The sequence below is a fragment of the Brettanomyces bruxellensis genome, chromosome 2 (assembly GCF_011074885.1).
Source record: "Brettanomyces bruxellensis chromosome 2, complete sequence".
Classification (NCBI taxonomy): domain Eukaryota; kingdom Fungi; phylum Ascomycota; class Pichiomycetes; order Pichiales; family Pichiaceae; genus Brettanomyces; species Brettanomyces bruxellensis.
In genome coordinates, this window is record NC_054683.1 from 98,126 (window position 1) to 124,669 (window position 26,544).

Below are 26,544 nucleotides of genomic sequence, written 5' to 3' on the forward strand. Positions count from 1 at the left end.
AAGTTCCATGCTGATGGGCACAGATAAAATTTTCCACCCTCGTTATCGTAAATTTTTCTAATTAACTTTTTTTTTTTTGTAGTTGTAGTTTTTTGATTTCGCTTTATTTTATTTTTTTAGTATTATTTTTTCAGGCGGAAAATTCTCACGTCTTGCTAAGAACCAATCATCAAGTTGAACATGATTCCTCACATAACAGTACCTTCGGACGCATTAAAGCAGCTAAAATATCAGGAGTAGGTAATCAATCACACAGAAAACAAGAATTTGTACGGGTGCGCACTTAAACGGCGAAATTTCGACATCTATCATCACGCATAATTTAGATTACAAATAGACACACCAAGAGTCTTCAGCTGACCAACAAACAGGAAAATCGGCAGATTACACCATGTCGGACATCAACAGGCGGCTTGACTCGATCTCGCGGCCATCCAAATCGAGCCACAAGCTCAAATTCCGGCCGAAAGTCGTGGCTAGGAAGCCGAAATCGGAGCGTGATTCACATATTACAACTCCAGGCATTAACAGGAAGGCTTTGCGTGCCCACCAGCAGAAAAGGCGGTTCATGCCGAACAAAGGGCGCTCAAACAAGAAGTACAGGGACACAACAATCGTTTCAGCAGGTCCGTTGAGTGCGGGAGCAGTTTCTATGGGTTCTGTTGGCAGTTCAAGTATGAGATCGAAGTCGATATCTCCAGTTTCAGATCTCGTTGCAAAACTTCGGCAGAGAGACGACAAGAGCAAGCTGAAAATGGAGATGAAGAGCGATAGTGTGGCTCTAGGGGGCGCGGGCATGCCGTACGGGGATGAAGATGAGGAAGATGACAATTCTGCACAGGCAAAAGATGGTGATTTGAAGATAAACATGGGTGAGGAGCTGAAATTCAGCCCGGAGGACCTGAAATACTTCCCAGTTCGGGCAAAGAGGGTCCAGCACAGGGAACCGGGTGAGGAGGACGAGCCCGATAAAACAGTGAAGACGGAATTCCGCAGAGAAACGTCTGTCATCTCCAGTAAGGAGAATAGCACCACCCCTGCACCAGTTAGCGATCGTAACACTCCAGAACTTACGGCTGATGGAGAAGAGAGCGCAAAGCAGCAGGCAGAGAGCATTGATGCGATATCTGAGGCCCAGAAGAGATACGAGCGGGAGTCGTTAATGGAAGATTACAGCTCAATAGTGAAGTTTATGAAGAAAGTTGAGATTGATGACGGTGAGAAGAAGGAAGAGTCGCACTTGCTCGACACGGAGAACGCCGAGAAGGAGGATGGTGGTGTAAAGGTGAAGACGGAGCATGATGGGGGCGATCTCGAGGCAAAAGCAGATGATAAGACGAAAAAAGAGGTCAAGCAAGAGCAGAAGCCTCTGCCGGGATGCATGTTTGTGCAATTTCCGGCACTTTTACCGGAATTTGAGGATGCAGGTGCGGATTCTGGCAAGCCGAAGGTTGCTGTGAAGATAGAAGACGGCGAAAAGAGTTCGAAACAGGAGGCTGCATCGAGAATTTTGAGAGAAAGAGGTGCGGAAAAGACTGAAAAGCAGAAAAAGCTTCCTAGAGGCATAATTGGCAAATTGCGGTATCACAAGTCGGGAAAGGTGAGCATGAAGATCGGAAATGTGATCTTTGATGTTATGAGAGGTGCTCCTGGGAATTTCAGGCAAGATATTGTCGGCATAGACAAAAACAACACTAAATGCTATGATCTGGGTTCTGTTGATGAAGTGGTGATAGCAGCACCAAAACTATGAGTTTGCTGGGGAGGAGAGGGAATATGTGAAGGCTGGAGAATCTATGTTGAAGATTTATATTGAAAAAGTTATGTTGGAAATGAATGATGAAGTTTGGAAGGTTGGAAGTTTATGACAAATTCAAGGTTTGCCAACTGCTGTCTCAGAGCTGGGAGCAGTTTAAAACACAAAAACTAATGTTTAAAGTTGGAGGCTGAACTTTTGGCTACTTCAAATACATTCATGCTGCTCTTTCCAAACCTGCATCCCCAGTCTTTCAAACAATACTTAACTGGCGCTTAATTTCGATCATGCACTCTCTTGTTTGCCTAATAGTCTATAGAAAATAAATGTACAAATACGCCAGTACACAATTTACAACACAAATTCCGTAACACGCCTTTGTCCCATTCAGAGCACAATCAAATCTAGAAGTAAAGCATTCGTCTACCCTCTCATCATTCAGTCTTCACTCTCTTCGAAGGCCCCTCCGGAGCGTCAGCCATCCGTGCACCACTTTTCGAAGGGCGGCTTTGTTCGGCATTGGCCTGTACCACAACCGTGGCGGTCTCTTTCTGCTGCTTTACAAGCCTGCGACCATACCGGATCGGGTCTAAACAGTATCTAATCTTGGAGGAAATGCGGCGAGCCTCGTCAACAGATGGGCTACAAGTATTTTTCTCGATGGCATGGGCACATTTTTTAATTGTAATCATCAATTTGTCAAATTTCTGCTGTGGAGTAAGCAAATTTGGCTCATTTTCGGCCGGATCAGCATCCGGAGAGGCGGATTTTGAACTAACGCCATTCCCCTTCTCGACCTCCTTGACAACTGCCAACTCACCCTTAATCTGGCGCTTCTTGAGGCCCATTTTTTTCGCAAGATATCTCTCCACGAGAATATCGTCGCTTTTCCACAGGCAGGAAAGCGCTATTTGGGGAGGCGTAAAGAGGAAGAACACATCGGTAAACAGACTCTCTGAAATGTGCTCACGGGCCTTATCGCAGCTTCTAGTGAGTCGTTTCAGATCAACCTTAGGGAGAAGATCCTGAATATCGAGATAGAAACCATAAAGCGGCATGAATGGATGGTGGCACCGCAAAGAAAACCGCAGCGATTGAAGAATAAGGTACTCGTACTGCAATATGGAGTCTGGCGTGGTTCTAGGAATGGCCTTGGAGAAGTTGTTGATCCCTATAAAGCTGTTTTCCACCTTTGCTGCCAGAAAGAGACATGTGTACATTATATGTTGTGGGTGGTAGGCCATCACGGAATGCGTGAGGTAAAATTTATACAGGTATACAATGGCTGTGGATCTCACCTGTGAAGGTAGCCTAAAGAAATTTGCCAAATCCTGGCATTTCCTTGCGTAATATGTAATGATTTGTAGTTCTTCGGTCGGTGTAACAAATGGAAACTTGTCCAATCCGTTGCTTGTAACTGCTTTTGTTTCTTCTAAGGTGGGATCGAGGTTGTCCAACTTCTCATGTGTTGATTTGAGGCCTTTTTTGTTGGCTAGAACACGAAGATCAGCAAGCTTTGATACTGTAAAAGACCAATACCTGTATTGGGTGGATCGTCGATATAAATCATCATTCGTGACTTTTTTTGGCTTTGCAGGTGGCGACGGGGTTTCTTCTTTCGGTGATACCATTATTGGGAAGTGCCTTGCTTGGCCCACAACAATAGTTCAAGCAAATCGTGAAAAATATTGGTTAATATTATGATAGTTGCAGAATGCTTATCCTTGGGTAATTTATTTTTCGCCAGGCTGAAGAGAAATTACGATTATCAGAGGAGGAATAGCGATTATGTGGAGAGAGGGAGAGTAGAAAAAAAATAAAAAAAGAATAAAATAAGAATAAAATGAAAATGAAAATATATAAAAATAAAATAAGAATAAATTGAAAATAAATAAAAATAAAATAAGAATAAAATGAAAATATATAAAAATAAAATAAGAATAAATTGAAAATAAATAAAAATAAAAATAAAAATAAAAATAAAAATTAAAATATAAATAAAATTAAAAGGGAGAGCAAGGAGGGATTGCCGAATAGTGCATGCATGCTGCACGTACGAAGACAGAGATACGCAAGCCATCGAAAATCAATTGAAAGCTAGAATACAACTGAAAGAAGTTTGTACCATCGAAATAAACAAAAACCTTTCAATCTGACAAGGTATTTTTTTATTATTTGTATCTTATCGATTAGAAATATTCGTAACAGTTATATTATTCCACCTTACCGCAAATTATACTTCTAAAAGAACCGACATGATATCTGCCATTGTGTCGGGGCAGCCCCGTGGATTGCCGATTAGTGCATAAATGAGATGACCAGATGCAGGCTTCGCTCTGACTGGAAGTGAAAAGCCGGCAAAACAGAGAAAATCAGTTGGGGCAGAGCAAATGGCCTAAAATCGTATTGTTCGCCAAATGGAATGGTGCCGTTTCACAGCCTTGAGAATTTCCATGGCTTGTACGAAATTTTTGGCGCTTGTTGAAATTACATTTTTTGGACCCCCAGGAGTTTAGATTCTTTGTTGGTATGTAGAGATCCGCTTCCCCCATTTTTTCTTCCATTGAAGCCATTCTCTTTTATGCAGTTGCAGATTGTAGTTTGTGCTGCAAAACTTTTGACCAATCATACAGTCGCATCGGCGCAATAATTGAGTATTCAAGTGGCTTGAGAGTCCACCAGATTGGCAAATATAATTTTTTTGCTCGTACTGACAGAAAACCGTGAATTTTGATAAAGTAGGAAATATTGGGAAGTCGAGGTTGATAGTCGCGAGTCGAAAATTGAAATTGAAATTGAAATTGAAATTGAAATTGAAATTGAAATTGAAATTGAAATTGAAACTGGAAATCGAGACTAAATTGAGAATCCAATTGATTGGTACAGAGGCAGTGCTCCACAGATAGACAGCAAATATAGAATTGCAGGCTATTAATAGAACGAGTGGGCTTGTAATTTTTTCGATAAACAGCAGGTTTCATTCCTTGAGCGTGAACAATAAGCGTGGGGAATAGGGAGAAGTGAAGAAATATAGAGAATAAGCGCTGGTACAAATAACAAGAGAGAAGTAAGTGAGAAGTAAGGTTTGAAGAAAGGTTGGAGTAAGCTTTGAAATAAAGATTGAACTAAAAGTTTGAATTTTAGGCTTGAATTAAGCGTTGAAGTAAAGGTTGAAGTATAGGTTTGAATTACAGGTTGAATTACAGGGTGAAGTAAAGGTTAAATTAAAGGCTTAAAGTACTGGAAGTGTGAGAGTATAAACAAATATCAGTGAGAACAACTTCAAACGCGAAAGTGTTGATCTGATATAAGCCAGCAGAGAATTCAGCAAGAGACAAATCTGACAAATCTGACAAATATAGAAACACAAGCGATCCGATCTCAATAGTCTAATATTTCTAATGCGAATAAATGCACACATTAGAGAACTCCAGCGGGCACTGCTGGTGGGCCGGCGGCACAGGAGTGCAGTGGTGATTACACTACTGGTTTTAGTGATGATGCTTATTGGAGGCCAGATGGTGCACATATATCTAGAAGCAGGAGGGACGGACGAAATAGGAAAGGGCTTTAGCTACTACAAGGAGGTTCTAGACCCAGGGGAAGGGGTATCGGAGAAGGAGGACCGGGAACACGAGATGATCGAGCACGAGAAAATACGCGATAAGCTGTTTGAGAAAGGAGATGAGGCGGTTAAAGAGGAGGGTGAGTGGAAAGTGGCTGAAGCAGAGGATGCGCTGAGCGAAGGCGGGGAGGAGAAGAAGGAGGAGCAGGAGGCTTTCGGTGGTGGAGAGGAGAGCGAGCTGTCGAAGTTTCTGGAGAAGGTGGTGCGTGTTGTGATCACAGCGAAGCCGAAGACGGGGTTTGAGCTGGAGAAGGCCGGCGCCGGTGCGCAGGGGCAGGGCGCTGATGCGCAGGAAGATGGCGCCGATGCGCAAAAAGACGGCGCCCACGCAGCCACCGGCGTGCGCTACGACAACGGGTACAAGCTGTTCCCCCGGCGGTACGGCGCGAACGGCGTGGTGAACGTGGCGGTGCACGACGACCCGGCGCCCGTGTTGTCGGAGCAGTACTTGAGCCAGTGCCTAGAGCTGCCGGACGAGGTCTACGACGACTTGCGCGCAAGCCACTTCTACGTGACGCAGCAGCTGCCGCAGACGCACCCTGCGGGAATGTACAAAGGAGATGGCATAGTGATGGTGGGCGGCGGGCGCTACTCGTGGCTGGTGTTGCTTGCAGTGGAAAACTTGCGGCGCGCAGGGTCGCAGTTGCCCGTTGAGGTGTTTATTCCGACGGAGCGCGAGTACGAGCCGCAGCTGTGCGAGCGCCTGCTCCCGCGCCTCAATGCGCGCTGCTACGTGTTGCCGCGCAGGCTACCCTTCATCAAGAAGTTTGCAAATCTCTTCGGCGGCTACCAGTACAAGTCGCTGGCGTTGCTTACGTCATCGTTCGAGCGGGTTCTTCTCCTGGATGCGGACAACATCGCAGTGGCGAATCCGGACGGGTTGTTTGCGTCGGAGCCGTTCCAAACGCGCGGGATGGTTTTGTGGCCGGACTACTGGCGCCGGGTGGCGCACCCCGCATTCTACCGGTTGGCGCGGTTTGCGGTGGGTGCGCGGCGCGTGCGCAACGGCCAGGACAACCTCAGTCCGCCCCAACTGTATGCATCCGGCATGGAAAACCCAGTTTCCGACATCCCGCTCCACGACAGGCAGGGAACGGTGCCAGATTTGACGACGGAGTCCGGGCAGATCCTCGTGAACAAGGACACGCACATGCGCACGCTACTTTTGTCGCTATACTACAATTTGTACGGCCCGCATCAGTATTACCCGCTTCTTTCGCAGGGTTCCAGCGGCGAGGGCGACAAGGAGACGTTTTTGACGGCCGCCACGTACTACGGGGAGGATGTGTACAACGTGAAACGCATCTGCGGCAGCTTGGGGTACTGGCTGCGGGACTCGGCGGAGTTTATTGGTGTAGGGATGGCGCAGCACGACCCGGTGGTGGATTTCCGCAACACGGAGCACTTCCGCGAGTACACGGCGTCGAGGTTGAAGCAGTTCCAGGAGAGCAACCCGAACTGGTCGAAGCTCATGCCTCAACTCCTCAAGTCGATTGAGGAGGACCCGGAGAACAACTTTCAGGCCACCATGAACCGCAACCAGAGACCGCTGTTTTTCCACTGCAACTTTCCCAAACCAGACCCGGTCAAGCTCAAGGCCGACAACCTAGTGGTTGACAAGGAGGGCAACGAGCGTCGCATCTATCTTCTCGACGGTGAGGACGGCGATGACGGATTTGAGGAGACGCAGTGGCAGATTATGCACAAATACTTCTGCGAGACGCCTGACTTCAGCCTCCGGTACTTCAGCGAGGCCCACGTGAAGCCTGGCGACTACTGTGGCTTTATAGAGCACCGTCTCGAGTTCCTCAAGACGCACTGAGCGAGGATTAGAGCGGGGAATTGCGAGACACTGCATTTAGTGTTTTGTGGTTGGATGCTGCATCTTAATGTTAAGTGGTTGGATGCTGCATCTTAATGTTAAGTGGTTGGATGCTGCATATTAATGTTAAGTGGTTGCATATACTATGCTTCATTTTAATGCTAAGTGGTTGCATATACTGCTGCATCTTAATGCTAAATGGTTGCATGCTGCATATTAATGCTAAATGGTTGCATATTAATACTCTGATTGATGCTTTATCTTGGGTTTAATACTAAGTGCTGAAGATGCTGAAGATGATGAAGATTTGGTATTGTTGAAATGCGTACTGAAGATTAATACTCTGTTGCATCCTACACAAATACTCAGTTGAAAATGCTGAAGACTCGAGTATGGAAGGCTGCATATTAATACTCTATTGCATCCTGGGTTAACGCTAAGTGATGATGATATTGTTGAAATGTTGCCTACTTATGGTTTAAATGTTAAAGGTTACACTTTGAAGATCTAATGATCTGCTTGAAATATTGGACATCGCATGCTTCTGTTTGGATATCGAGATTTTGAATGTCGCATTCCTGAAGGTTTAATGAATCACAAAATGCATCGTTGCTGTAAGATCAAAATATCGACTCTTGAAGCTTAAATTTTGCATGCTTGTGATGCTAGAAACACCGCAATATACAATCTACAGTTCTACAGAAAGGTTGCACTGCAATCCACAGTTCTTACAGTTTGAAAGATTGTGATGCCGCCAATATACAATGCTTAAACATGCTTGCACTATTTCTATCTCTGTTTGCTGCCTAAATGTTTCAATACTGCATACCTTTATCGTCTGCACTATTCGAATGTTCGTAACTCTGGCAATGCTTCAATGTCTTATTTCATCGCTTCAATACTGCAAATGCCTGATGCTTCATCATTTCGCACTGAGCACTACCTCCAAATATTTGCTTCTATTGCTTACCAAAACTTTATGCAATGCTTTCATATCATCGGCAACCATTAAGCACATCAACTACCAGCATTTTCAACCATTCGTGGATATAACACTCCCATTTCGAAATGCAATGCTCTAATCCTGCTCAAATTAAACCTCTTTTTGTGCGATGCTCTTCCAATACGCAATACCTGGGTGCAGACACTCATAGATTTTCTCTCACCCACAATTTCTTTCTGTGCTTAAAGTAATCCACCAATAAGCTTCACGTGATTTCTGGGAAAATATATATAAGCCACGAGAAAGGCACTGTGAGGAACTGAAATGCATTAGTGTCGAAAGATAAGCAATAACTAATGCTTTTTCTTTGATACACACAATATTACCAACAACTCACCTTTTTTTTCTTTTTTTGTGTTTTGCCTCATGACTTGATCTGTTGTTGGTCTTTTCACTTGCTCTTTTTCTTAGATATTACTTCATCCTTTTTCATTGGCTAATAATCTAATCGAAGTTTACTACGCTTTTCTTAACGATGCTGTCTCATACACTGTAATTAGTACTTTTCTGTTTTGAAGCTGCCAGGGCTCTTTTCTTTTTCCAAAAATTTTCTTGGCTCGCGCCCTCGGAAACAATTGCTCAGGATAAGGACATATTGTGTGATGAGGAAAATAAAAAATAGAATAAATCGTTTGCAGCAGGTCGAACATGAAACCTCGAAAGGCTGGGCTGCCGGTTACTGGGAAAAAATAACGCATGCCCAGATTACCAGAATTGGACGGGACGAGAACAAAATACAAAAGTGAATAGGGCAATAAACGCGAGGCGGAAAGGCAAATGGAGAAATGTAGGGGGAACGAAGAAAATGAAGAGAAATTAAAGAAAATTACAAGGGGAATGAGAGGGAAACAAGGGGAAGCAAAAGGAAGCAAAAGGAAAAAGGAAACAAAAGGAAACAAAAAGGAAAACAATTACACAGGAAGTGACCAAATCGTCACCCTCCAAACCACTCTAAAGTAGCCAACAAAAGAAAAACCGGCTGTGCCGGTACTACAGATATATTGTAATTATGTTTTGTATTTCATGTATGAACACCGATAATTTGCTGATAAAAAAAAGCATACTGCTTTAGGCTGTGGGAGAGTAAAAAAGAAACGTTACGCTTGGCAGGAATTCTAATGTTTCTAAAAACACACGTAAACTGCAATAGACTGGGTTGGGAAATGTTACATTTTGAGATCAAGATGATGCCCCAGCGGATGGAATCTGCATTGTAAGAAAATCTTATATTCCATTGTTCTGCTGAAAACCATCAAACCGGTTCCTGAATCTAAATCAACTTTACAATTTGCTAAAAGAGGAAACAAGAAACAAACGAAAAAAAAACGAAGACCAGATGTGACTTTATTCATCGTTGCCGGGTAAACCAATTAAGTAGTCGGGGAGGAAAAAAAAATTAATGATATACCGGAAATTGCGGAATACCACTGTAATTTCATATTGGGTGAGACGGGCATTTTTGTTCCATTTGTTCTCCCAAGCACAGTTGTAGGCGTCGTTCCAAAAAAGGAAAACCAGCGCTGCGGGTGCCGGAACCGCAGGGCATTATCAGTTTGGCGGCCAGAAGCAACAGGACGTGGGAAGCATCAAAAGCGCTACGGCGCAGTGCGCGAAACAAAAAGAAAAGGGAACAGCCGAGCGCCTAGCTGCCCATCCAAGGGTAAACGCAATACCCACCACAAAAATCCCCTGCATGCATAGGAAAGAGTGTTAAAACTCGGGTTCTCGTGCGAACGGAATAATTTCACTTCAACATCATCATGTGACGTCCCTTCTTCCCGTTTTAGGACTATCCAGCATTGCGCTGGCGACGGATGCGGAAAATCTTACACTGAGCTTCCCTTTTGGGTCGGCAGGCTTAGCCCACCCCGCTGCCTGCCTTACCCAGCACTCGGACGCGAAGTGCGCTCGCTCTGACCGGGTCACCGAAATCAACTTATTGGTCCGCTGTGCATGCACGGGCATATTTATCCGGGCCAGCACGGCATGGCATGCATAGCTGTAGTTTGAAGCTGCCGATTTTTGAACCTAGTTGGTGCATCCATCCAATCCGCTTTTTCTCAATTATGTAGCTTTTGCGATCCACATTTTTTTTTACCTTTAGCTTGCCTCCGGTGTGTCTGCCTGCGTGCTAATTCCGTGACTCCCCGTAATTGGAAATTTTCCTTGCTCTTGTTACGCTAAGCTATTGATTTCTTTTGTTCTTCCTATTTTCTATCCTCGCTTCTCTTATTATGAGCTTCTATTTTTTCGACACTCCCCTTATTCACTGTTCTCTCGTGTCTGTATTTTGGAAAACCAAACTTTATTAATACATTATTCCATTTGATTTCATTCACTATTTCCGTGATTCTGGTTTTCCCCTTTATTCGACTTGACTTTTACTTTCGTTTTTCATTTTTCCTCTGTTTTATTTTCTTATTTTCTTATTTTCCTATTTTCTTATTTTCTTATTTTCTTATTTTCCTATTTTCCTATTTTCTTATTTTCCTATTTTCCTATTTTCCTATTTTCTTATTTTCTTATTTTCTTATTTTCTTATTTTTTTAATTTTATTTTTTTATTTCACATTTTATTTTCACATTTTTTTCTACACGCCTCTGTGTCCTTAACCTCGGCCGTCGGATTTTTCTTCCATTTTAACCTTCACTACTGATTCACATATAGGATGAGTCCATAAGAAGAAGAAGTTGTAGAATAAACAAACAAAGGGTTAGCGCTAGGACAGGAAACACGACTTTAGCCTTAAACCAGGATCCGAGCATTAGAAAATTACCGCTTATCCCATCTGTGTGCATATTTCAACGATCCAACCTCCGGCTTCTACAAGTGTCTTCTACAGCATTCTGGAATTTTCGTTCCAAAATCCCCGTGCTTTCATTCGGACTAGCATAGTTTGACCTGGGTAATAATAAAAAACACGTCTTGCTGAACTTTGTGTTTATTATATCACCGTTTTTATTCTGCTCGGTATCTTGCTTGGCTATCTTGAGCTATCAGAACCTAGACAGCCGAGTGCGCGTCCACTAAATCAATACACTTCCGACTTTGCCGAAACCTGCCGCAGGCCGAAAAATTATTAGACTACCGTGCTTCACGAACAAACAAAGAAAACAACAAAAACAGGAAAAAAAAAGTTAGGTAAAATAATACAGACAGATCGAATCAGATCGGAACTAGTTAGTTGTCATCAAGATCTTTTTTTTCACACCTCGCTCTTGTTAGATTTTTATTTTTCATCCCGCGCTGAACCCCTTCTGATTTCCACACTTGGCATAGATGTTTAGCGCGAACCGACAACCGGGCCAGGAACCAGCGCAGAGCGCAGGCAGCGGTGCCCCAAACAGCACCGGAGCAGGCGCCAACGATGGCTCCAGCGCATCGCCGCTCCCGCAATTGTGGATGGGCGAGCTCGACCAAAGGTGGGATGAAATTACAATCCGCCAAATTTGGGCTGCGCTACTAGGCCCAATGGGAATCACAATCCATTCCGTCAAACTCATCAGGGATAGGCAGGGTTCCCAAATGGGACTATCGAATGCCGGTTACTGCTTTGTGCGTTTTTACAACTATGAAGATGCTTCAAAAGTGCTGACAATGTTTAATGGCAAGCCAATTCCTGGGAGCGCAGGCCGCCGCTTTTTTCGGCTTAATTGGTCTTCCGCAAACATACAGGCTGCCGCCGCAACCTCGACGCGGCTTCCGGAGTCCGCAGCCCCCGAATTTTCCATATTTGTGGGTGATTTGCCGCAGGGAATTACCGAACATCTCCTATATGAGACATTTCATGCGCGCTACCCGTCGTGCGCCAGCGCCAAAGTCATGATTGATCAAAATACCGGCCGCGTGCGGGGATTTGGCTTTGTGAAGTTCTTTGGCAATGCGGAGCGCCAGCGCGCGCTCACCGAGATGCAGGATTATGTGCTTCTTGGGCGGCCGATCCGTGTGTCGCCGGCGACGCATCCGTCACAGAGTTTGCGCAAGCCGCATGGCGCGACTGCGCCGATCCCAAGGGGCCCGAGAGGCGCAAATGGCGCAGGTAGCGCAGGTAGCGCGAGCAGCAACGGCGCCACCGGCGCAATTGGCGCACCCCAGTATGCGCAGTTTGCCAAGATGCCCGTGCAGCAGCCAGCGCCCGACCAGTACTACAGCGACCCATCCAACACAACAGTCTTTGTGGGTGGCCTGAATGTTCCAATTACGGAAGCGCAGCTTCAAGAGCTATTTGCAAAATTTGGCGATATCACATACGTGAAAATCCCAGTGGGGAAGAATTGCGGATTTGTGCAATTCTACCACCGCGCCAGCGCAGAGGCGGCAATCACAGAAATGCAAGGATACGATATTGGCGGTGGGTGCCGCATCCGAGTCAGCTGGGGTGCGCGTGCAGCGCAGCGGCTCTGGTTTGCACGCCAGCTCCAGCAGCCGCAGCCGCAGCTGATGGTGAACCCTGCGGACTCGCTTGGGCTTTGCGGGGCATTAACGGATGCGGATGACATACAGCGCGTGCCGTACGCCGTTGGAATGCCGGGCGGCGCAGTCAGCGCAAGTGGCGCAAGTGGCGCAGAGGACTCCGCACCCAGCAAGAGCGCCAGAGAGATGCGCTTGAACAGCTTGCTTTTGGCGGCAAGAGACGGCAACTTGGACCGCCTGGATCTTGGCTCAAGCATTTATAGATCGAGTCAGGATGGCGCCAACAACTGAATGAGGGTTGCGCACCGTTTTGATAGATTGACTTTTAATTTTTCTTTTCCTTTCCTTTTCATTTCCATTTCCATTTCCATTTCCGTCTCATCCCATTTCCATTTATTTCCATCCCGTCCCATTTATTTCCATCCCATTTTTTGCCTGGTTTTGCAATCATACACACAGTTGTATATATGCACTGGGCGCATAAATTATCCGTTGCATACCCTCATGTCTCATTATTTCATGCTTATGTCACCTTTTCCGATGCTTCTGCATTTTTCTTTGTTTTTCTCACTGCCTCCCCTATTATAAAGTTTAAGTTTTTGAAGCCCAATTACTGGCTTGCTGCTGATTTTGTTTTGGTGCTCTTTTGTGCATAGTATCTTCTTCTCACATTCTGACTCCCATCGATACAATAATTTCATATTTTTTTGATCCCTTTTATCATTTTTGTTTCCCTCACTCTTTTCTTACTTACATTCTCAGTTTAATAGTGTCTTGATTTGGTATCTTCTTCTTTTAGTTTCACCATTTACTTTACTTCCAGTCCCACATTCATACTTGAGTTGTTTCTTTTTCTATTTCTTTTCTCCAGTCTTTAATTCTTCTTACTTGCTATTTTAGGGTATTCGTAGTTATGAGTGATGGTAGATATTAACATTTGATATCATATATTCTCAATTGATACTAGATATCATTTAATACTACATATTTTCATTCAATACTAGATGCATTATTTAGTATACTTTCATTCAATGCTTATTCACAATTTTGATCGCTGCAGTAGGTACTATCCATTTCCCGTACATCTGTACACATCAACTTATTCATTGATGCAAGCCGGGACACATATACGTTTTTCATTAATTTTCATCCCGGCCGGGTCCGAGATGCGGAAACAGTGCGAGTCCATTTTGTGGGGTAGATCCCGAGTAGTGCGGAATTAGGCATGAAGGACAAACGGAGAAAAGGCACAAAAAAGTTCCTCAATCCAAACAAATGCCAGGAATAGTAAAATGAAAAAAAGGCACTAAATAAAAAATCAAACGAATAAAAAAACAAAAAAATCCAATAAATAAAATACCCTTTCCCCAATACATCTGCATATCTTTTTTCACTGTTGACACTACATTTTTCTTTCTGTTTCCCTAAACCAAGCCAATTTTTGCAGAATGAGGACCGTTTTAATGTCAGCAAGAACATGCTTCCAGTTGGCAGCATCCACTGTGTCCAGAAGACCATCTTTATTGAGGCCAATGGTGGCCACAGTGTCCCAAATGAGGAATTTAGCGCCAATGGCAGGAACATTGGCCTTTAGAAGAAATATCATCACCACCGTGAAGAGCACGGGTAGCCAGGAGGAGGAAATTCTTGTTGCACAGAGGAAAAACAGGCCTCTTTCTCCCCACTTGTCAATTTACCAGAAGCAGCTAACAAATGTGATGTCCGCACTCCATAGACTATCTGGTGTTGCCCTTGCCGCTGGTTTTTATGGTGTCACGTGCTCATTTGCAGCTGCTTCCATTCTCGGCGTCCCGATCGACCCTTCGGCACTTGTGAATTTCTTTGCGGGCTTGCCAACTTTTGTGGATTATGCCTTAAAGGCAGTCGTCGGCTTCCCTTTTGTCTACCACTGCATTAACGGGGTTAGGCATCTTATATGGGACTCTTCCCACATGACCTCTTTGAAGGGTGTCTATTTGACGGGATATATAACAATTGGATTGACGGCAGTTGGCGGGTTGTGGCTCTTGTTCTGTTGAAGAGTGAAACTGCAGAATTCTCCAGGATTCTTTCTAAACGCAGAACAGTTGTTTTTCTTTTGTTTCCGTGCCCACCCTATTTATTTATTCAGGCAGTTTGATACTGCCGTGTCTGCATTTGTGCGGAAAATCTGACGAAGGGATTCTGGGATTTAGTGAGTTGATAATGTGAAGTTTACAAACAGTAATGTTGCTGAGGAGTGTAGGTGTAGGTAAAGAAAGGGTGAAGGAAAGAGAAAGAAGGTGGAAGAAAAATGGTAATGCATTATAAGGTAGAATTAAAATCATAAGTATGAATCATAAGCGTGAACCATAAGCGTAAATCATAATCATGAATCAAAAGCATAAATCATAAGCATAAATCATAATCATGAATCATAAGCATAAGTCATAAGCATGAATCATAAGCATAAATCATAAGCATAAATCATATGTTTGAATTATAAGTGTAGAGCATAAATATGAAGTGAAGTCAAGGGAGGTGAATTATTATGTGTAAGCGTAAAGTATAATCTTATTATAATTGCATTCCAATTGCATTAAAACTGTAAAGTATAATTGTATATGTGCACTATAAGTTTAGAGCATAAGCGCAAATAGTGAAAAGCAACATTCAATCGAAAGTGAAAAAGATGAAAAGTTAAAGAATGAAAAAATCATGGTACAAAACTACTACACCTACTTCCAAATAGCAATACTTCTAAGCACGTATGCATCTTCATTGAATTAAAGAAGAGACGGAATGAGCCAAGATATAAACAGAAAAGCATCAAACATCATCAGTACACCAAATCTGGCTTCAGACATAGTCTGGCGGTCAGGTATATCATGCGATGGGCGAATTGCATATATACAAAAATCCTTGAGGTTAATAAATATCAGAGAAAAAAAAAAACAATCAAGACAAAGAAGGAAAGCTCCGGGTTCAGTCCATTTCATTATTTTATTTTATACCATTTTTTCAATTCGCAGGAAAATTCGTGTTCCCATCGAATTCCAAATCGGACTCTGAGCTTCCCAGAAAATTCTTTTCCTTGTCCTCTGGCTCGAACTGGAAAGTGGCGGGCGCCAGGCCGGGTGCGCCCTCGTTCAGATCTATTGTTTCCGCAAGCTCGTCCGCATTCAGCGCGCCCCGCATGAAATCTGCAGGGCTTGCGTCCCGCACGTCAAAATAGCTCACAGATGCGCCGGGTAGCGGCTCATACGAAGAAGGTGAAGGAGAGTCCAGCGCCAAAGAGGTGTCGCCAACTTCGCCAAATTCGCCCGGGTCAAAGTTTACACCTGTGATACTTGCCTGCTTGAAAAGGTCTGTGGAAGATAGGTCCACCGACTTGGAGGCCTTCTTGAGCGCACTCGCCTGCTTGGCCTTGCGCCCACCTGCGCTCGGCGCCTTCGGCGCCTTCGGCGCATTCTTTCTCGGGCGCCCGCGCTTGCGGCGCTTCACTGGCGCCGCCGCAGCCCCAGCCGCAACAGCGACCGATGGCTTGCGCTCTGTAGACGGCGTAGCCAAATCTAAATCCACAGGCTCCGGTTTCACCACCGCAGCCTCTTCCTCTAACTTCTTTTCCTTTTTGGTTTTGCGCTTGCGGCGCTTGCGCTGGCGCGGCAACTTGGCGCCCGCCCCGCCGGCGCTATCCGCTTTTGCGGACGTTTCACATTTCTCCAAATCTTTCTTCTTCGTGGCCTTCTTTTTCACTTTCTTTGCAGCGCCAGCATCCTGCGCATCCGTCGGCAGCTCAAGCGACGCCGGATTGATCAGAATATCGCGTGGTGACAGGAATGCGGGAACGCGCATCGCTTCCGGCACTAATGGGCTAATACCTATGCCGCTGTGCGGCTCCTGAAGAACAACCGAGTCACTTTTTCCTCTATTCATCCTATTAATGCTGCCCACCTCTGGGTTAACTGTATCACTTGGTGAAATGCATCTCCCGAGTTTCATGCGCTTCGCGTCTAAGTTGTAGTCGAGCGCCAGCGTGTCGAGCGCCGCCGCCGCATCTTGCGCAGGGTTGCGCGGAGATCCGAAAAAGTCGGCGCTATCCAGTTGTACCGCCGACTCCTGCTGCGCAATAATGGTATCAACGCTGCGGTTGGCACTGGGGTCTGCGCTGCTTTCTAGTGCGGCCGCAACGGGACTCTTCTCGCGGCGCGGCAGCGGCTTCCTTGCGCCAGGCGCCGGCGCGCTCGAGATCCGCACTTGTAGTTCATTGATCTCCCGATGTAGTTTCGTAAGTATACGCTTGAGGTTTCCATTCTCTGTGGTCACGGCCTTGAGTTGCGCCTGCATTTCCACACGGTTTGTGGTAAACAGATTGATATTTGAATGAATATTGGAGTTGATGCGCACCTTGGGGTGCGCCTTCCCCCTCTGCGCAGTGCGCCCACTCTTGGCGCTCTTGGCACCACCCTGCGCGGCGCCGGCCTGCGCTAACCCGTTTGACAGAATCATTTCTTGGGATCCCTTATTCGACATTGTCGACAAGTTTCTATAAAGCTTCACGGATCGAAGTGGCGCAGATTGCGCTGAAGAAGGCGCTGGCGCAATTGCGGCTGGCGCACCAGCGCCACCGACCGGCGGCTTCGGAAGAATCCGCACTGTGTGTATGTGCGCATTCTCAGAACTGGACATCTCAAGGGCTTATTGCATACCGTGTGAAAAAGCTCTGTTGAAATGATATTCCCAAAATTTCTGACCCGACCTTAAAATTCTAAATAAAATTAGCAAAAATTTCCTTTCCTTTGATTGCTATTTGCGCTTTAACAGCTATCTTAATCGGCCTTTAATAGAATAAAGTATGCGCTCGTACCTCCGCATCCTGATCGGGTTGCATTTATTCATGTACTTACATCTGTGCGCGCTAGTTAATTCCCCGGCTTTTTTTCTCAAAGGTTTTAATTCAATATTTTTTTCGTTTATTTTTTTAAAGCTCTGATGTCATGCGAAGGGAAAATTTTGTGGCCTTGAGCATACCCAAGCGCGTCGATTAGGGCCGATAAGCGTCGGTATTGATCTTGATCGATGACATGAAAATCTCCAAGCATGCCTAAAAATTGGGCTGTGTGAGGAAGCGAGAGCGGACCAATTGGAGGGGAGGGTAAGGAGGATGAGAAAGACAAAAAAAAAAAAAAAAGACACGGGAAAAACAAGGTGGAGACTGAGCGAGCATAATAATAATAAGTTAAATTAGAGTAGATGAGGATATATTTGTGCTCTGTACCCCATCTAAGTTTAATTTAAAGCCTCCAAAGCCAAGAAAGAGCACAACTGGTTTGCAAAGAAGCGGAACTACACTCGGACTAACAGTTAAGATGAAGTTTTTAGGATCAAAGGTTTACCGTTATCCAGTTTTTAAAACATACTGGCCATTTTTTGTGGGAGGTAAGTATGAGTGGTTAATATGAGAATTCAGTAATGATATGAACAGAAAAGAGACGATTCTGGAATAATTTAAGTGCTGGAATAATCCCTGTACTGTTTAATATTGGTCGAATTTCCTTCATCATCCGAATCTTTCGTGTTTGCATGTAATAGAATGAAATGCGTACTAACAAATAAACGATATTAATTAGCCGTTGCTACATATTACTTGATTGGTAAGGCCCAGTCGGCTATGGAGAACTCTGAGCAGTACATCAATGATCCAAGACATCCAAGATTCAGAAGGGGTGAGAAAGATCAGAAATAAGAGAATACAACTCAAGTGTATTTGGCAGCTGTTATAGTAAGAAAGCAGCAGCAAACAATATAAGATTCATTCAAAACACTGGAACATGTTTGGCCGGTGAAAAATTATCATTCTATGTACATTGTGCACTGGAAATAGCAAATTCTGCAGTTATATTTACGATCGAGGTTATTACATGGTGTGTTAGTTCAATCTGTGTGGTATTGTAGTGTGGTAGATAGAGTAACTAATTAAGAGTGAAACTTGTCTGGGAATATTGAAATTGAGGATATGAGTGGGAAGAGTTGCACCGTTACTTTACATATCTTGGCAATGCTTGCCTTTGCTTTCATTTGGATTACTTGTAGCATTTGCTTTGGTTTATTTGTTGTCTGCTTTGAGTTTGTACTTTGAAGTATTTCATGATTCTTGCAAGTATGCCTGGCACTGAGGGAAACGGAATCCAGAAGTATGTCAGACATTAATTGGTGCCAAATTGTTAAAAAGCTACCGATAGTGATCATTGGAAGACTAAGAGTGCACAAATACAAACAGAGCTGAAACGATATAGGTGAAATATTTTTGCATTGCAAGCATTTCTAAATACGGCAATTTGTAGATTTACAGGATTTGATCCATCGCATTTAAAGTGAGTCTTAGGACAACAGCATCACTTTCAAAAGCCAAACGCAAATTCAGATTAAAGTGTTGGGAAATTTAGGGCAGTTGATCTCTGCTTAAGGAATTGAGAATTTATTTCTCACCGGGGTAATCCTATATTTGACTATTCATGGGTATTTGTTAGGGTTAGTACTCTTAAACTAAGTATGCTCAATTTTTACTGTATGAATAGTGACCCGGTTTAAACCATTTGGATTTTGTATTGAATCACTGACCTTAATCATGTTGCTGATCAAATACTATATTATAATATTTTGGATGATTATGGATCGATTGGTCAATCATATGCGAAAAATTGTGTTGGAAGATTATGTAACAAAGTATTGTGCAGACTGGATTAATGGTAGATTGTTAACACGTACAACAAAGCATTAAAATTTATACGGTTAAGAAATAAAAAGGAGCTATCTAATACTGATACAGTATCACAGTGAAGAATAAACTATCATACTAACAGCAGTAGTATATTGAGCACAGCAATATTGTGAGTACTACATTTCATTGTTGCTACATTGCACACAAGCATCACTTGGTATACAATATTAGACAGCAGTATGCTTTACGTTACTAACAGCAATATTGAGGTAGCAATTACTAACAACGATATTCAAGTATTATTACTAACAATATTATTCAAATATTACTTCACTTCTAAAGCAATACCCAAGTATTACCTTACTAACAATAATATTAAGACATGTATTACTAATATAAATACTCAAGTCATTACTAACAATAATACTCAAATATTACTTTACTAACGACAATATTCAAGTATACACTACTATCAGCAATTAAGGCATACATTACTAACAACATTATTCAAGTATACTTTACTCACATTATCCAAATATACACTAACAACTTTCAAATATTCATAATATTCAAATAGTACTTTACCCACACCAAGATTGAAGCATACTTTGCATTACTAACAACAGTACTACAACCACTCTATAACCGGATCATAGATTCAGATCTCATGCTGCTCCTGGGCACAATCTAGAGCCTCCTGCAAAATGGAGATAAGCTCGTTCTCCGGCTCCATTCCAATACTCAACCGGACAAGATTACGGTCGACACCCCACTTCTGGACCTCGTCCAACTCCTGGTAATGTGCCAAAATGGCGTATGGGCACACCAAGGTGAAGTTTGTGCCCAAAGAAGGACCCTTAGACAAACGGACGGTGTTGAAAAAGCAGACGGCATCTGTAGGATCCTTGAAAATGACAGACATCAAGCCGGCATAGCCACCAGACGGCTTCTTAACCTCATCGTAGTACTTCTTGGACTTGGAAACGGACGGGTAGAAAATCTTGTCGATGAGAGGCGAGTCCTGGAACAACTTGAGGACAGCCAAAGCGTTCCTGTTCATGACCTCGGACCGCCGGACAAAGTCCCGCGAGTTTCTCTCCAGGAAAATGGCATCCTGCACCCAGAAGCAGTCCTCATACTCCTCATCCATGTACTTCTTGAGCCGGCCAAAGTACTGCGACTGCTTGTTGAGCACCATCGAGCCGGCCATGACGTTAGAATCGCCGGAAAAAACCTTCGTGAGCGATGAAACAACAACATCAGCGTACGGGAGTGCCGCAATGTTGGACGGGTTTCCCACGGTATCGTCCACGACAACGGCAAAGTCGTAAGTGGCGGCCAGGGCATGGATTCGCTTCAGATCTGGAGTCGTCAACATTGGGTTCGAGGGGCACTCGCAGAAAAGTGCAAGGATGCGCTCTCCGGCCTTCAACAACTTCTCCAACTCGTCGAGCGACTCGTCGTCGCCAAACCCGTAGAAGTGCACACCCGCACCCCACTTTTTCAAGATGTTCAACGTGTCCACGTACGGGAAGCCGAAGCACACCGACTTGAGGTCTTTTTTCTCGCTTAAAGCATGCAGAACGAGCTCATGAGCGTTGAAAATCGACGCCATACCCGTCGGAAACATGTAAACCAAGTCACTGGATGCGTATTCGGCCAACTCCTGGCCCGCAATCCGCTCCCGGAGCAACCTCTTGGCCTCCCGCGCAAAGCTCAAGTCGAGATTCCGGCCAAACCGCTCCTCGATAAAGCTCACAAACTCAGGATTGCTGGCAAGAGGTTTGTTGATCGTGCTGTGGCGACCCGAAGAACCCGAAGAACGGGCTGACCGGTCCCCGTTGCTTGTGTAAGGGTGTGGCGAGAGCTTTCTGGAGCCCATGTTGCCTCCATTGCGGTGGCTTTTCTTATACCGGATGTCGTTCACCAGCTTTTCCTTCATCTCACTGAGGAAATACTCCGCCTCACGTGACGAAATGCCCTCTCCCGCATGCTGCCAGTACTGCTTGGCAAGCGGGAACTCGCTGGCAGGGAAGAAAACCACCGCAATGTCTGCCTCCACGCGGAATGAGGCCTCCTCTGCATTTTTAGGAGGCGGAGTGCTGAGTTGCAAAATCCGCACTTTCAACTTCGGAAGCTGCGTTTTTGCCTTCATGAACGCACGGCACCTCTTCGCAACCTTGTACGTTGGGTAGATCATGCATTTCTCGCCCTCCCGAGCGTACGTTTTCTCCAAAAGCTCGCCAAGTTCCTTGATTTTGGCGTGGATGAAAAATCGTGGATATCCAGACTGCATTTTTTTCACCACCCAGTCCTGGCCTTGCTCGTATCCAACCGTTGCCTCCCATGTTGGAAGGGTCACGGAAACAGCGTGCGGCGTGTTGTTTGGGATTGGTGCACCGATCGACTGCGATGGGTGTGTTTGCTGCATTGTTTCTTCTTCTTCTTTTTTAATATTTTCTGAATCTACCAATTTACTTCCGTACTTGTGTATGCCTGAATGCTGAAGATTGGATCTGATTAATGTTCCTGATCGTATCTGCTGCTGTAGGCAAAAATTTCCGTTGTACTGCTGTGGCTTCGATGGCTTCAAGAAGTAGTCTGGAGAAAAGAATAATCAGCTATATACACCAAGCTTGATCCTTTTTAGCGTCCCGAGTGCGAAAGAGTCAACTGCGAAAAAATTCACAAGATTCAAGAAGATTAAAAAAAATTTGAAAACATTAAGAAAATTTAAAAAAAATATCAGAAAAACCAAAAAATCACCGTTTCTCGTTTTTTTTTTCCCCCCCCCTTACTTTATTATATTTTCGCTTCCCAGCGAATAGGAATCCCCTCCGCTAAAACGCCCACTGCCGTTTTCGCTGCTACTCTGTTAGTGGTAATTCCAGCCTCACATTTTTATCGCCTAAATATCTGCACTAACTCCTCAACTCCTTATTATTGGTTCCTAACACTTCGCAACAATTGCAGGACTGTGAACTGTTTTAAATATGCTTTTTATGAATTGCAAGATTCGTCAGCTGTTAAACTCATGAATCGCTAAAAAATCATCAAATAATGAAAACTCATCAAATAATGAAACACTTCCTAAGTTTTTCCAAGTCTCTCGCCAAAAATGAAAGTCAAACAAACATAATTTAGGATATATGCATATTAGCACAAACCACATCCTACCCGGAATTCCATACTGCAACCACAAGAACGCCAACCAGTCATCTTTACCATGCATTTATCCTACAGACAGCCTGCATCTTCCTATTTTTCCCCGTAGTTTTATACTCTAAAAGTATCTGGCGCTTAACCAAATCCCTGATTGGCTGGATATGCATATTGGCTATAGGCCCATAAACATATGCCAACACAGTCAGGAAATTATCGCAAAACAGCAGAATGCACATATTCCGGATGGTCTGCTTCGATTTCCGTGTTTGTAAGTACGCATTTGCCCAGGTTGGCCTCTAGTAATTGCAACTTCAAACATTTTGGTCTCGTGCAGTACTATCTCGCTATATATTTTTCCCCCGTCCAAAAATCCCCACTACGCGGCAAGGGTGCGGAACACAATGCATTCCTGACTTGTTCATTTTTCCGTGGTCTATCTATCCATTTTATTTTTTTTTTTGCCTCTCCCAGGTGGGTGGATTTTCCTCACTTTGGCTTTCCTCACATATGGGCGGTGTTTTCGTGTGAGACGTAGACCCAGCAACTGTACCCAACACATAAATTGAACATTTTCGCCACATTTTCAAATCAACTTCTTTTTAAAATACCGCCAATTCTTGAATACACTTTGATCGCTGGAATTGAGAGCTTTGCAATCAACACAGTGCAAAATTGGCGTCTGCGAATACGAGAATTTCCAGAATTTCAGCCCCAGCACTAATTGGCATACACACACAATTTCACCTTCACACATGTTAAAGCCTAGGTGGAACGCGAAAAAAGGTCCTTCTTTGCCACTATACTACAAGGACAAGCCGAAAAGAAGGTTACCATTGTCGAATCTCACCAACTTTATGCACAGATACACTCCACACTCATCAAAGATGAGGCTTCGGGCCATTTTTGCTTTGACCGTCATATTTGTCGTTTACTACTTCCTAGCACCATCGGCATCACAAAGAATGACCGGGGGAGCATTTGGCAACGTCTGGGATAAACGTAAGCTTGAGGTGAAGGAGGTTTTTCTTGAATCATGGAGGGATTACTCGCGTCATGCCTGGGGAAACGACATTTATCACCCGGTTACACAAACAGGCTCCAATACGGGCACAACTCCGCTCGGGTGGATCATTGTCGATTCTCTAGACACGTTGCACATCATGGGATGTGAGGAGGAGTTCAACACGGCGAAATCCTGGGTTCAATACGAACTTGACTACGCGAAATACGATCGTCCTGTAAACACGTTTGAAACCACCATTCGGATGCTTGGTGGACTTCTTTCTGCCTACTATCTCTCGGAAGATGAGCTTTTTCTCGAAAAGGCAGTGGGGCTTGGTGAGCGGCTTCTTCCAGCTTTTAATTCGCCAACTGGGATTCCATACAGTTCTGTGAATCTCAAAACTGGAAAAGTCGTTCCAGCTTCAGACGGAGCCTCAACTGCAGAAATGTCGACCTTGCAGCTTGAATTCAAGTACTTGGCGTTGCTGACCGGCGAGAATTTGTATTGGGAGAAAGTCGAAAAAGCCATGAAAGCTGTCGATGCCGCACGTCCCGAGGCAGGACTCGCACCAATCTACATTGACCCAATTAAGGGGAAATTTAAGTCTTCAAACATCCGTCTAGGATCGAGGGGTGACTCTTATTACGAGTACTTGCTTAAACAGTACCTTCAGACAGGAGAAGACATCTATTTGGACATGTACAAGGAGAGTTTTGAGGGAATCAACAAGTACCTGATAAGCAAATCGCACCCTAGTGGACTCACTTTCATAGGCGAGCGCCCAGAAGGCATTTCTGGTTCTATGAGCAACAAGATGGACCATCTAGTGTGCTTTTTTGGCGGTCTTTTTGCTCTTGGTGCCACCGATGGCATTCCAATCACTAAAAAGCCGCTTTCCGAGGACAAATTCAGGCTTCGGCAGCTTAAATTGGGCAAGGAACTTACCGAAACCTGCTATCACATGTATCACGACGTCGAACCAACCGGATTATCGCCAGAAATCGTGGTCTTCAACACGGAAACAACTGGAATTAGGGATTTCACGATTAAGCAGGCAGACAGACACAATTTACAGCGGCCTGAAACTGTTGAGACACTTTACTATCTCTACAAGCTTACCGGAGATGTGAAATACAGAGAATGGGGATATGAGATATTCCAGAGTTTCGCAAAATGGACGAAAGTTCCTGTTGGAAAAGGTAAAGACGACAATCCAAGATACACATCATTAAACGATGTGACGGTGGATCCACCTACATTAAGAGATAATATGGAGTCTTTCTGGCTTGCAGAGACTTTGAAGTACCTCTACTTGTTGTTTGACGACACGGAGAATGCAAAACTAAACCTTGGAAAGGCCATTTTCAACACAGAGGCACATCCATTCCCTAAATTGAACATCAAGGGCTCGAGTTTCCACACAGGATGGAGCAGAGAGGAGAACAGGATATTGTTGACGAAGGAGAAGGAAAAGCAAAGCGAGAGTGAGAAGAAAGGTAAAAGTTTGAATGTGCAAGAGAGTGCAAAGGACACAAAGCATGAAAAAGAAGACAAAGAAACGACAATCAAGACTGGAAAAGTTGCCGAGGACAGTTCAAAGCTTGATAGTGCTAAAGACACCAGCAAGGACACAAATGAGCCTGTGGACGATAGGAATGTTGAGATAAACAAGAAAGTGGCCGAGGAACTAAAGCAAAAACATCAGTTACCACAGGCTAAACATGATGTTGCTCAGCCACTCGATGAACAAGTCAGGGAGGTCAATCAGGAAGTTGCAGCCGAAATTCCTGATGATGCCGAGGTGGGGCAGCTGGATAGGAAGCGGAATAATGGCTTAAACTGAATATGCACAAACACGGATATATAATGAAGTGAAATAAAATTAAATGACAATCATCGTGGCTAATTTTTATTTTGCATATGTAGGAATGGGGCGCAAAGTGTGCTCTACAACTATTTGGGCAAAATGACATTTTGAATAAAGTTGGGAAATTAGAAAGTACGCTGTCAAACAGTGCAACTTTACATTTGCTTATCGGAAAGTGCTCTGGTCATGTATTTCATTTTAATACTTTGGCATGAAAAATTCGATCTAACAAAATCAGTGAGTTTAAACAAATCATATTCTGACTCACATTCTGCATATATTTTAGATATTCTTACTGTGATTAAGATGAATCTTATCTGATGAATTTTATCTGATGAGTCTTATCGGATGAATCTTAACTAATGAATCTTATCTTTCTGTGACTTTGAATTTAAAACATCTCCACAAGCAACATCAGATTATCCCCATTCAATTACAGAGTTAGCTAGTCATGCTAGTCATGATTTAATTATAAATGGAACTCCTAAGTAACAGTTTGGCCTTTTTTTTTAATTTCTTATTAGAGATTATTTCTATGTTTCTACTATTTGAATACTTTTAAAGGATTTCGTTTGGATTTTCTCGATTTGGAGAAGTCCCGGCATGCATAGGGAAAGAAAAATCTCGAAAAAAAAAGTAAATTTGTAAGATACATTTCTAAAACTAAAATCAAAGTTTGCCTGATGATAAGAATACCGGCTAAAATAACGAATACCCACAATTCATGAAAGACCCATTTCTCTAAAAAGGAGTACCACATTGCAATTCTTGTACTATTACACTCACTAATAGAATCATCATGGAAATGGATATGCCTGTCCTAAACGACTAAATTCGGTTTTTCTCGGTGGCTACTACCGGAGATAAATCTCCGTGAATGGTTGAGTGAGTCAGCTGCCACTGAGCATGCCCGATAGTGGACATTGTGAAAAGAAACGCGAAGAAATTCATAATGAAAAAAAAAAAAAAAAAAAAAAAACGTTTATGCAGGAGCGTCAGATCAGGGAAAATGGATAATGTGTGATTGATATAAAAGGAGCCAAAAATCCGAAATAAAGGAGAAGAGCCTATGAAAGAAAGGCACAATCACGTCGAAGAGGATTTATTTAACATTTATAAAGTATAGAGGGGTTAATATAGTCGAGCGACTTGGAAATAGCGGAGATAAGTGCAATTTACGAATAGTGAAA

General features: G+C 43.8%; 9 protein-coding genes across 9 annotated transcripts; 6 read left to right on the plus strand and 3 right to left on the minus strand.

Moving 5' to 3' along the window:
* Nucleotides 1-391: 391 nt before the first annotated feature.
* Nucleotides 392-1,753, plus strand: BRETT_005200 (uncharacterized protein; the record flags this gene model as incomplete). Its single annotated transcript, XM_041283682.1, has 1 exon — nucleotides 392-1,753. The coding sequence occupies one exon, from the start codon at nucleotides 392-394 to the stop codon at nucleotides 1,751-1,753; it is 1,362 nt and encodes a 453-aa protein (XP_041134634.1).
* A 437-nt stretch (nucleotides 1,754-2,190) lies between these two features.
* Nucleotides 2,191-3,387, minus strand: BRETT_005201 (uncharacterized protein; the record flags this gene model as incomplete). Its single annotated transcript, XM_041283683.1, has 1 exon — nucleotides 2,191-3,387. One exon carries the CDS (start codon nucleotides 3,385-3,387, stop codon nucleotides 2,191-2,193), a length of 1,197 nt encoding a protein of 398 aa, XP_041134635.1.
* Nucleotides 3,388-5,253: 1,866 nt separating this feature from the next.
* On the plus strand, nucleotides 5,254-7,203 carry BRETT_005202 (uncharacterized protein; the record flags this gene model as incomplete). Its single annotated transcript, XM_041283684.1, has 1 exon — nucleotides 5,254-7,203. The coding sequence occupies one exon, from the start codon at nucleotides 5,254-5,256 to the stop codon at nucleotides 7,201-7,203; it is 1,950 nt and encodes a 649-aa protein (XP_041134636.1).
* Nucleotides 7,204-11,485: 4,282 nt separating this feature from the next.
* Nucleotides 11,486-12,910, plus strand: BRETT_005203 (uncharacterized protein; the record flags this gene model as incomplete). Its single annotated transcript, XM_041283685.1, has 1 exon — nucleotides 11,486-12,910. The coding sequence occupies one exon, from the start codon at nucleotides 11,486-11,488 to the stop codon at nucleotides 12,908-12,910; it is 1,425 nt and encodes a 474-aa protein (XP_041134637.1).
* Nucleotides 12,911-14,067: 1,157 nt separating this feature from the next.
* Nucleotides 14,068-14,658, plus strand: BRETT_005204 (uncharacterized protein; the record flags this gene model as incomplete). Its single annotated transcript, XM_041283686.1, has 1 exon — nucleotides 14,068-14,658. One exon carries the CDS (start codon nucleotides 14,068-14,070, stop codon nucleotides 14,656-14,658), a length of 591 nt encoding a protein of 196 aa, XP_041134638.1.
* Nucleotides 14,659-15,619: 961 nt separating this feature from the next.
* On the minus strand, nucleotides 15,620-17,287 carry BRETT_005205 (uncharacterized protein; the record flags this gene model as incomplete). Its single annotated transcript, XM_041283687.1, has 1 exon — nucleotides 15,620-17,287. The coding sequence occupies one exon, from the start codon at nucleotides 17,285-17,287 to the stop codon at nucleotides 15,620-15,622; it is 1,668 nt and encodes a 555-aa protein (XP_041134639.1).
* Nucleotides 17,288-17,967: 680 nt separating this feature from the next.
* On the plus strand, nucleotides 17,968-18,344 carry BRETT_005206 (uncharacterized protein; the record flags this gene model as incomplete). Its single annotated transcript, XM_041283688.1, has 2 exons — nucleotides 17,968-18,037; nucleotides 18,229-18,344. 2 exons carry the CDS (start codon nucleotides 17,968-17,970, stop codon nucleotides 18,342-18,344), a joined length of 186 nt encoding a protein of 61 aa, XP_041134640.1.
* A 1,633-nt stretch (nucleotides 18,345-19,977) lies between these two features.
* BRETT_005207 (uncharacterized protein) lies at nucleotides 19,978-22,551 on the minus strand (the record flags this gene model as incomplete). Its single annotated transcript, XM_041283689.1, has 2 exons — nucleotides 19,978-21,920; nucleotides 22,497-22,551. The coding sequence occupies 2 exons, from the start codon at nucleotides 22,549-22,551 to the stop codon at nucleotides 19,978-19,980; spliced, it is 1,998 nt and encodes a 665-aa protein (XP_041134641.1).
* Nucleotides 22,552-23,236: 685 nt separating this feature from the next.
* Nucleotides 23,237-25,330, plus strand: BRETT_005208 (uncharacterized protein; the record flags this gene model as incomplete). Its single annotated transcript, XM_041283690.1, has 1 exon — nucleotides 23,237-25,330. The coding sequence occupies one exon, from the start codon at nucleotides 23,237-23,239 to the stop codon at nucleotides 25,328-25,330; it is 2,094 nt and encodes a 697-aa protein (XP_041134642.1).
* Between the last annotated feature and the right edge of the window lie 1,214 nt (nucleotides 25,331-26,544).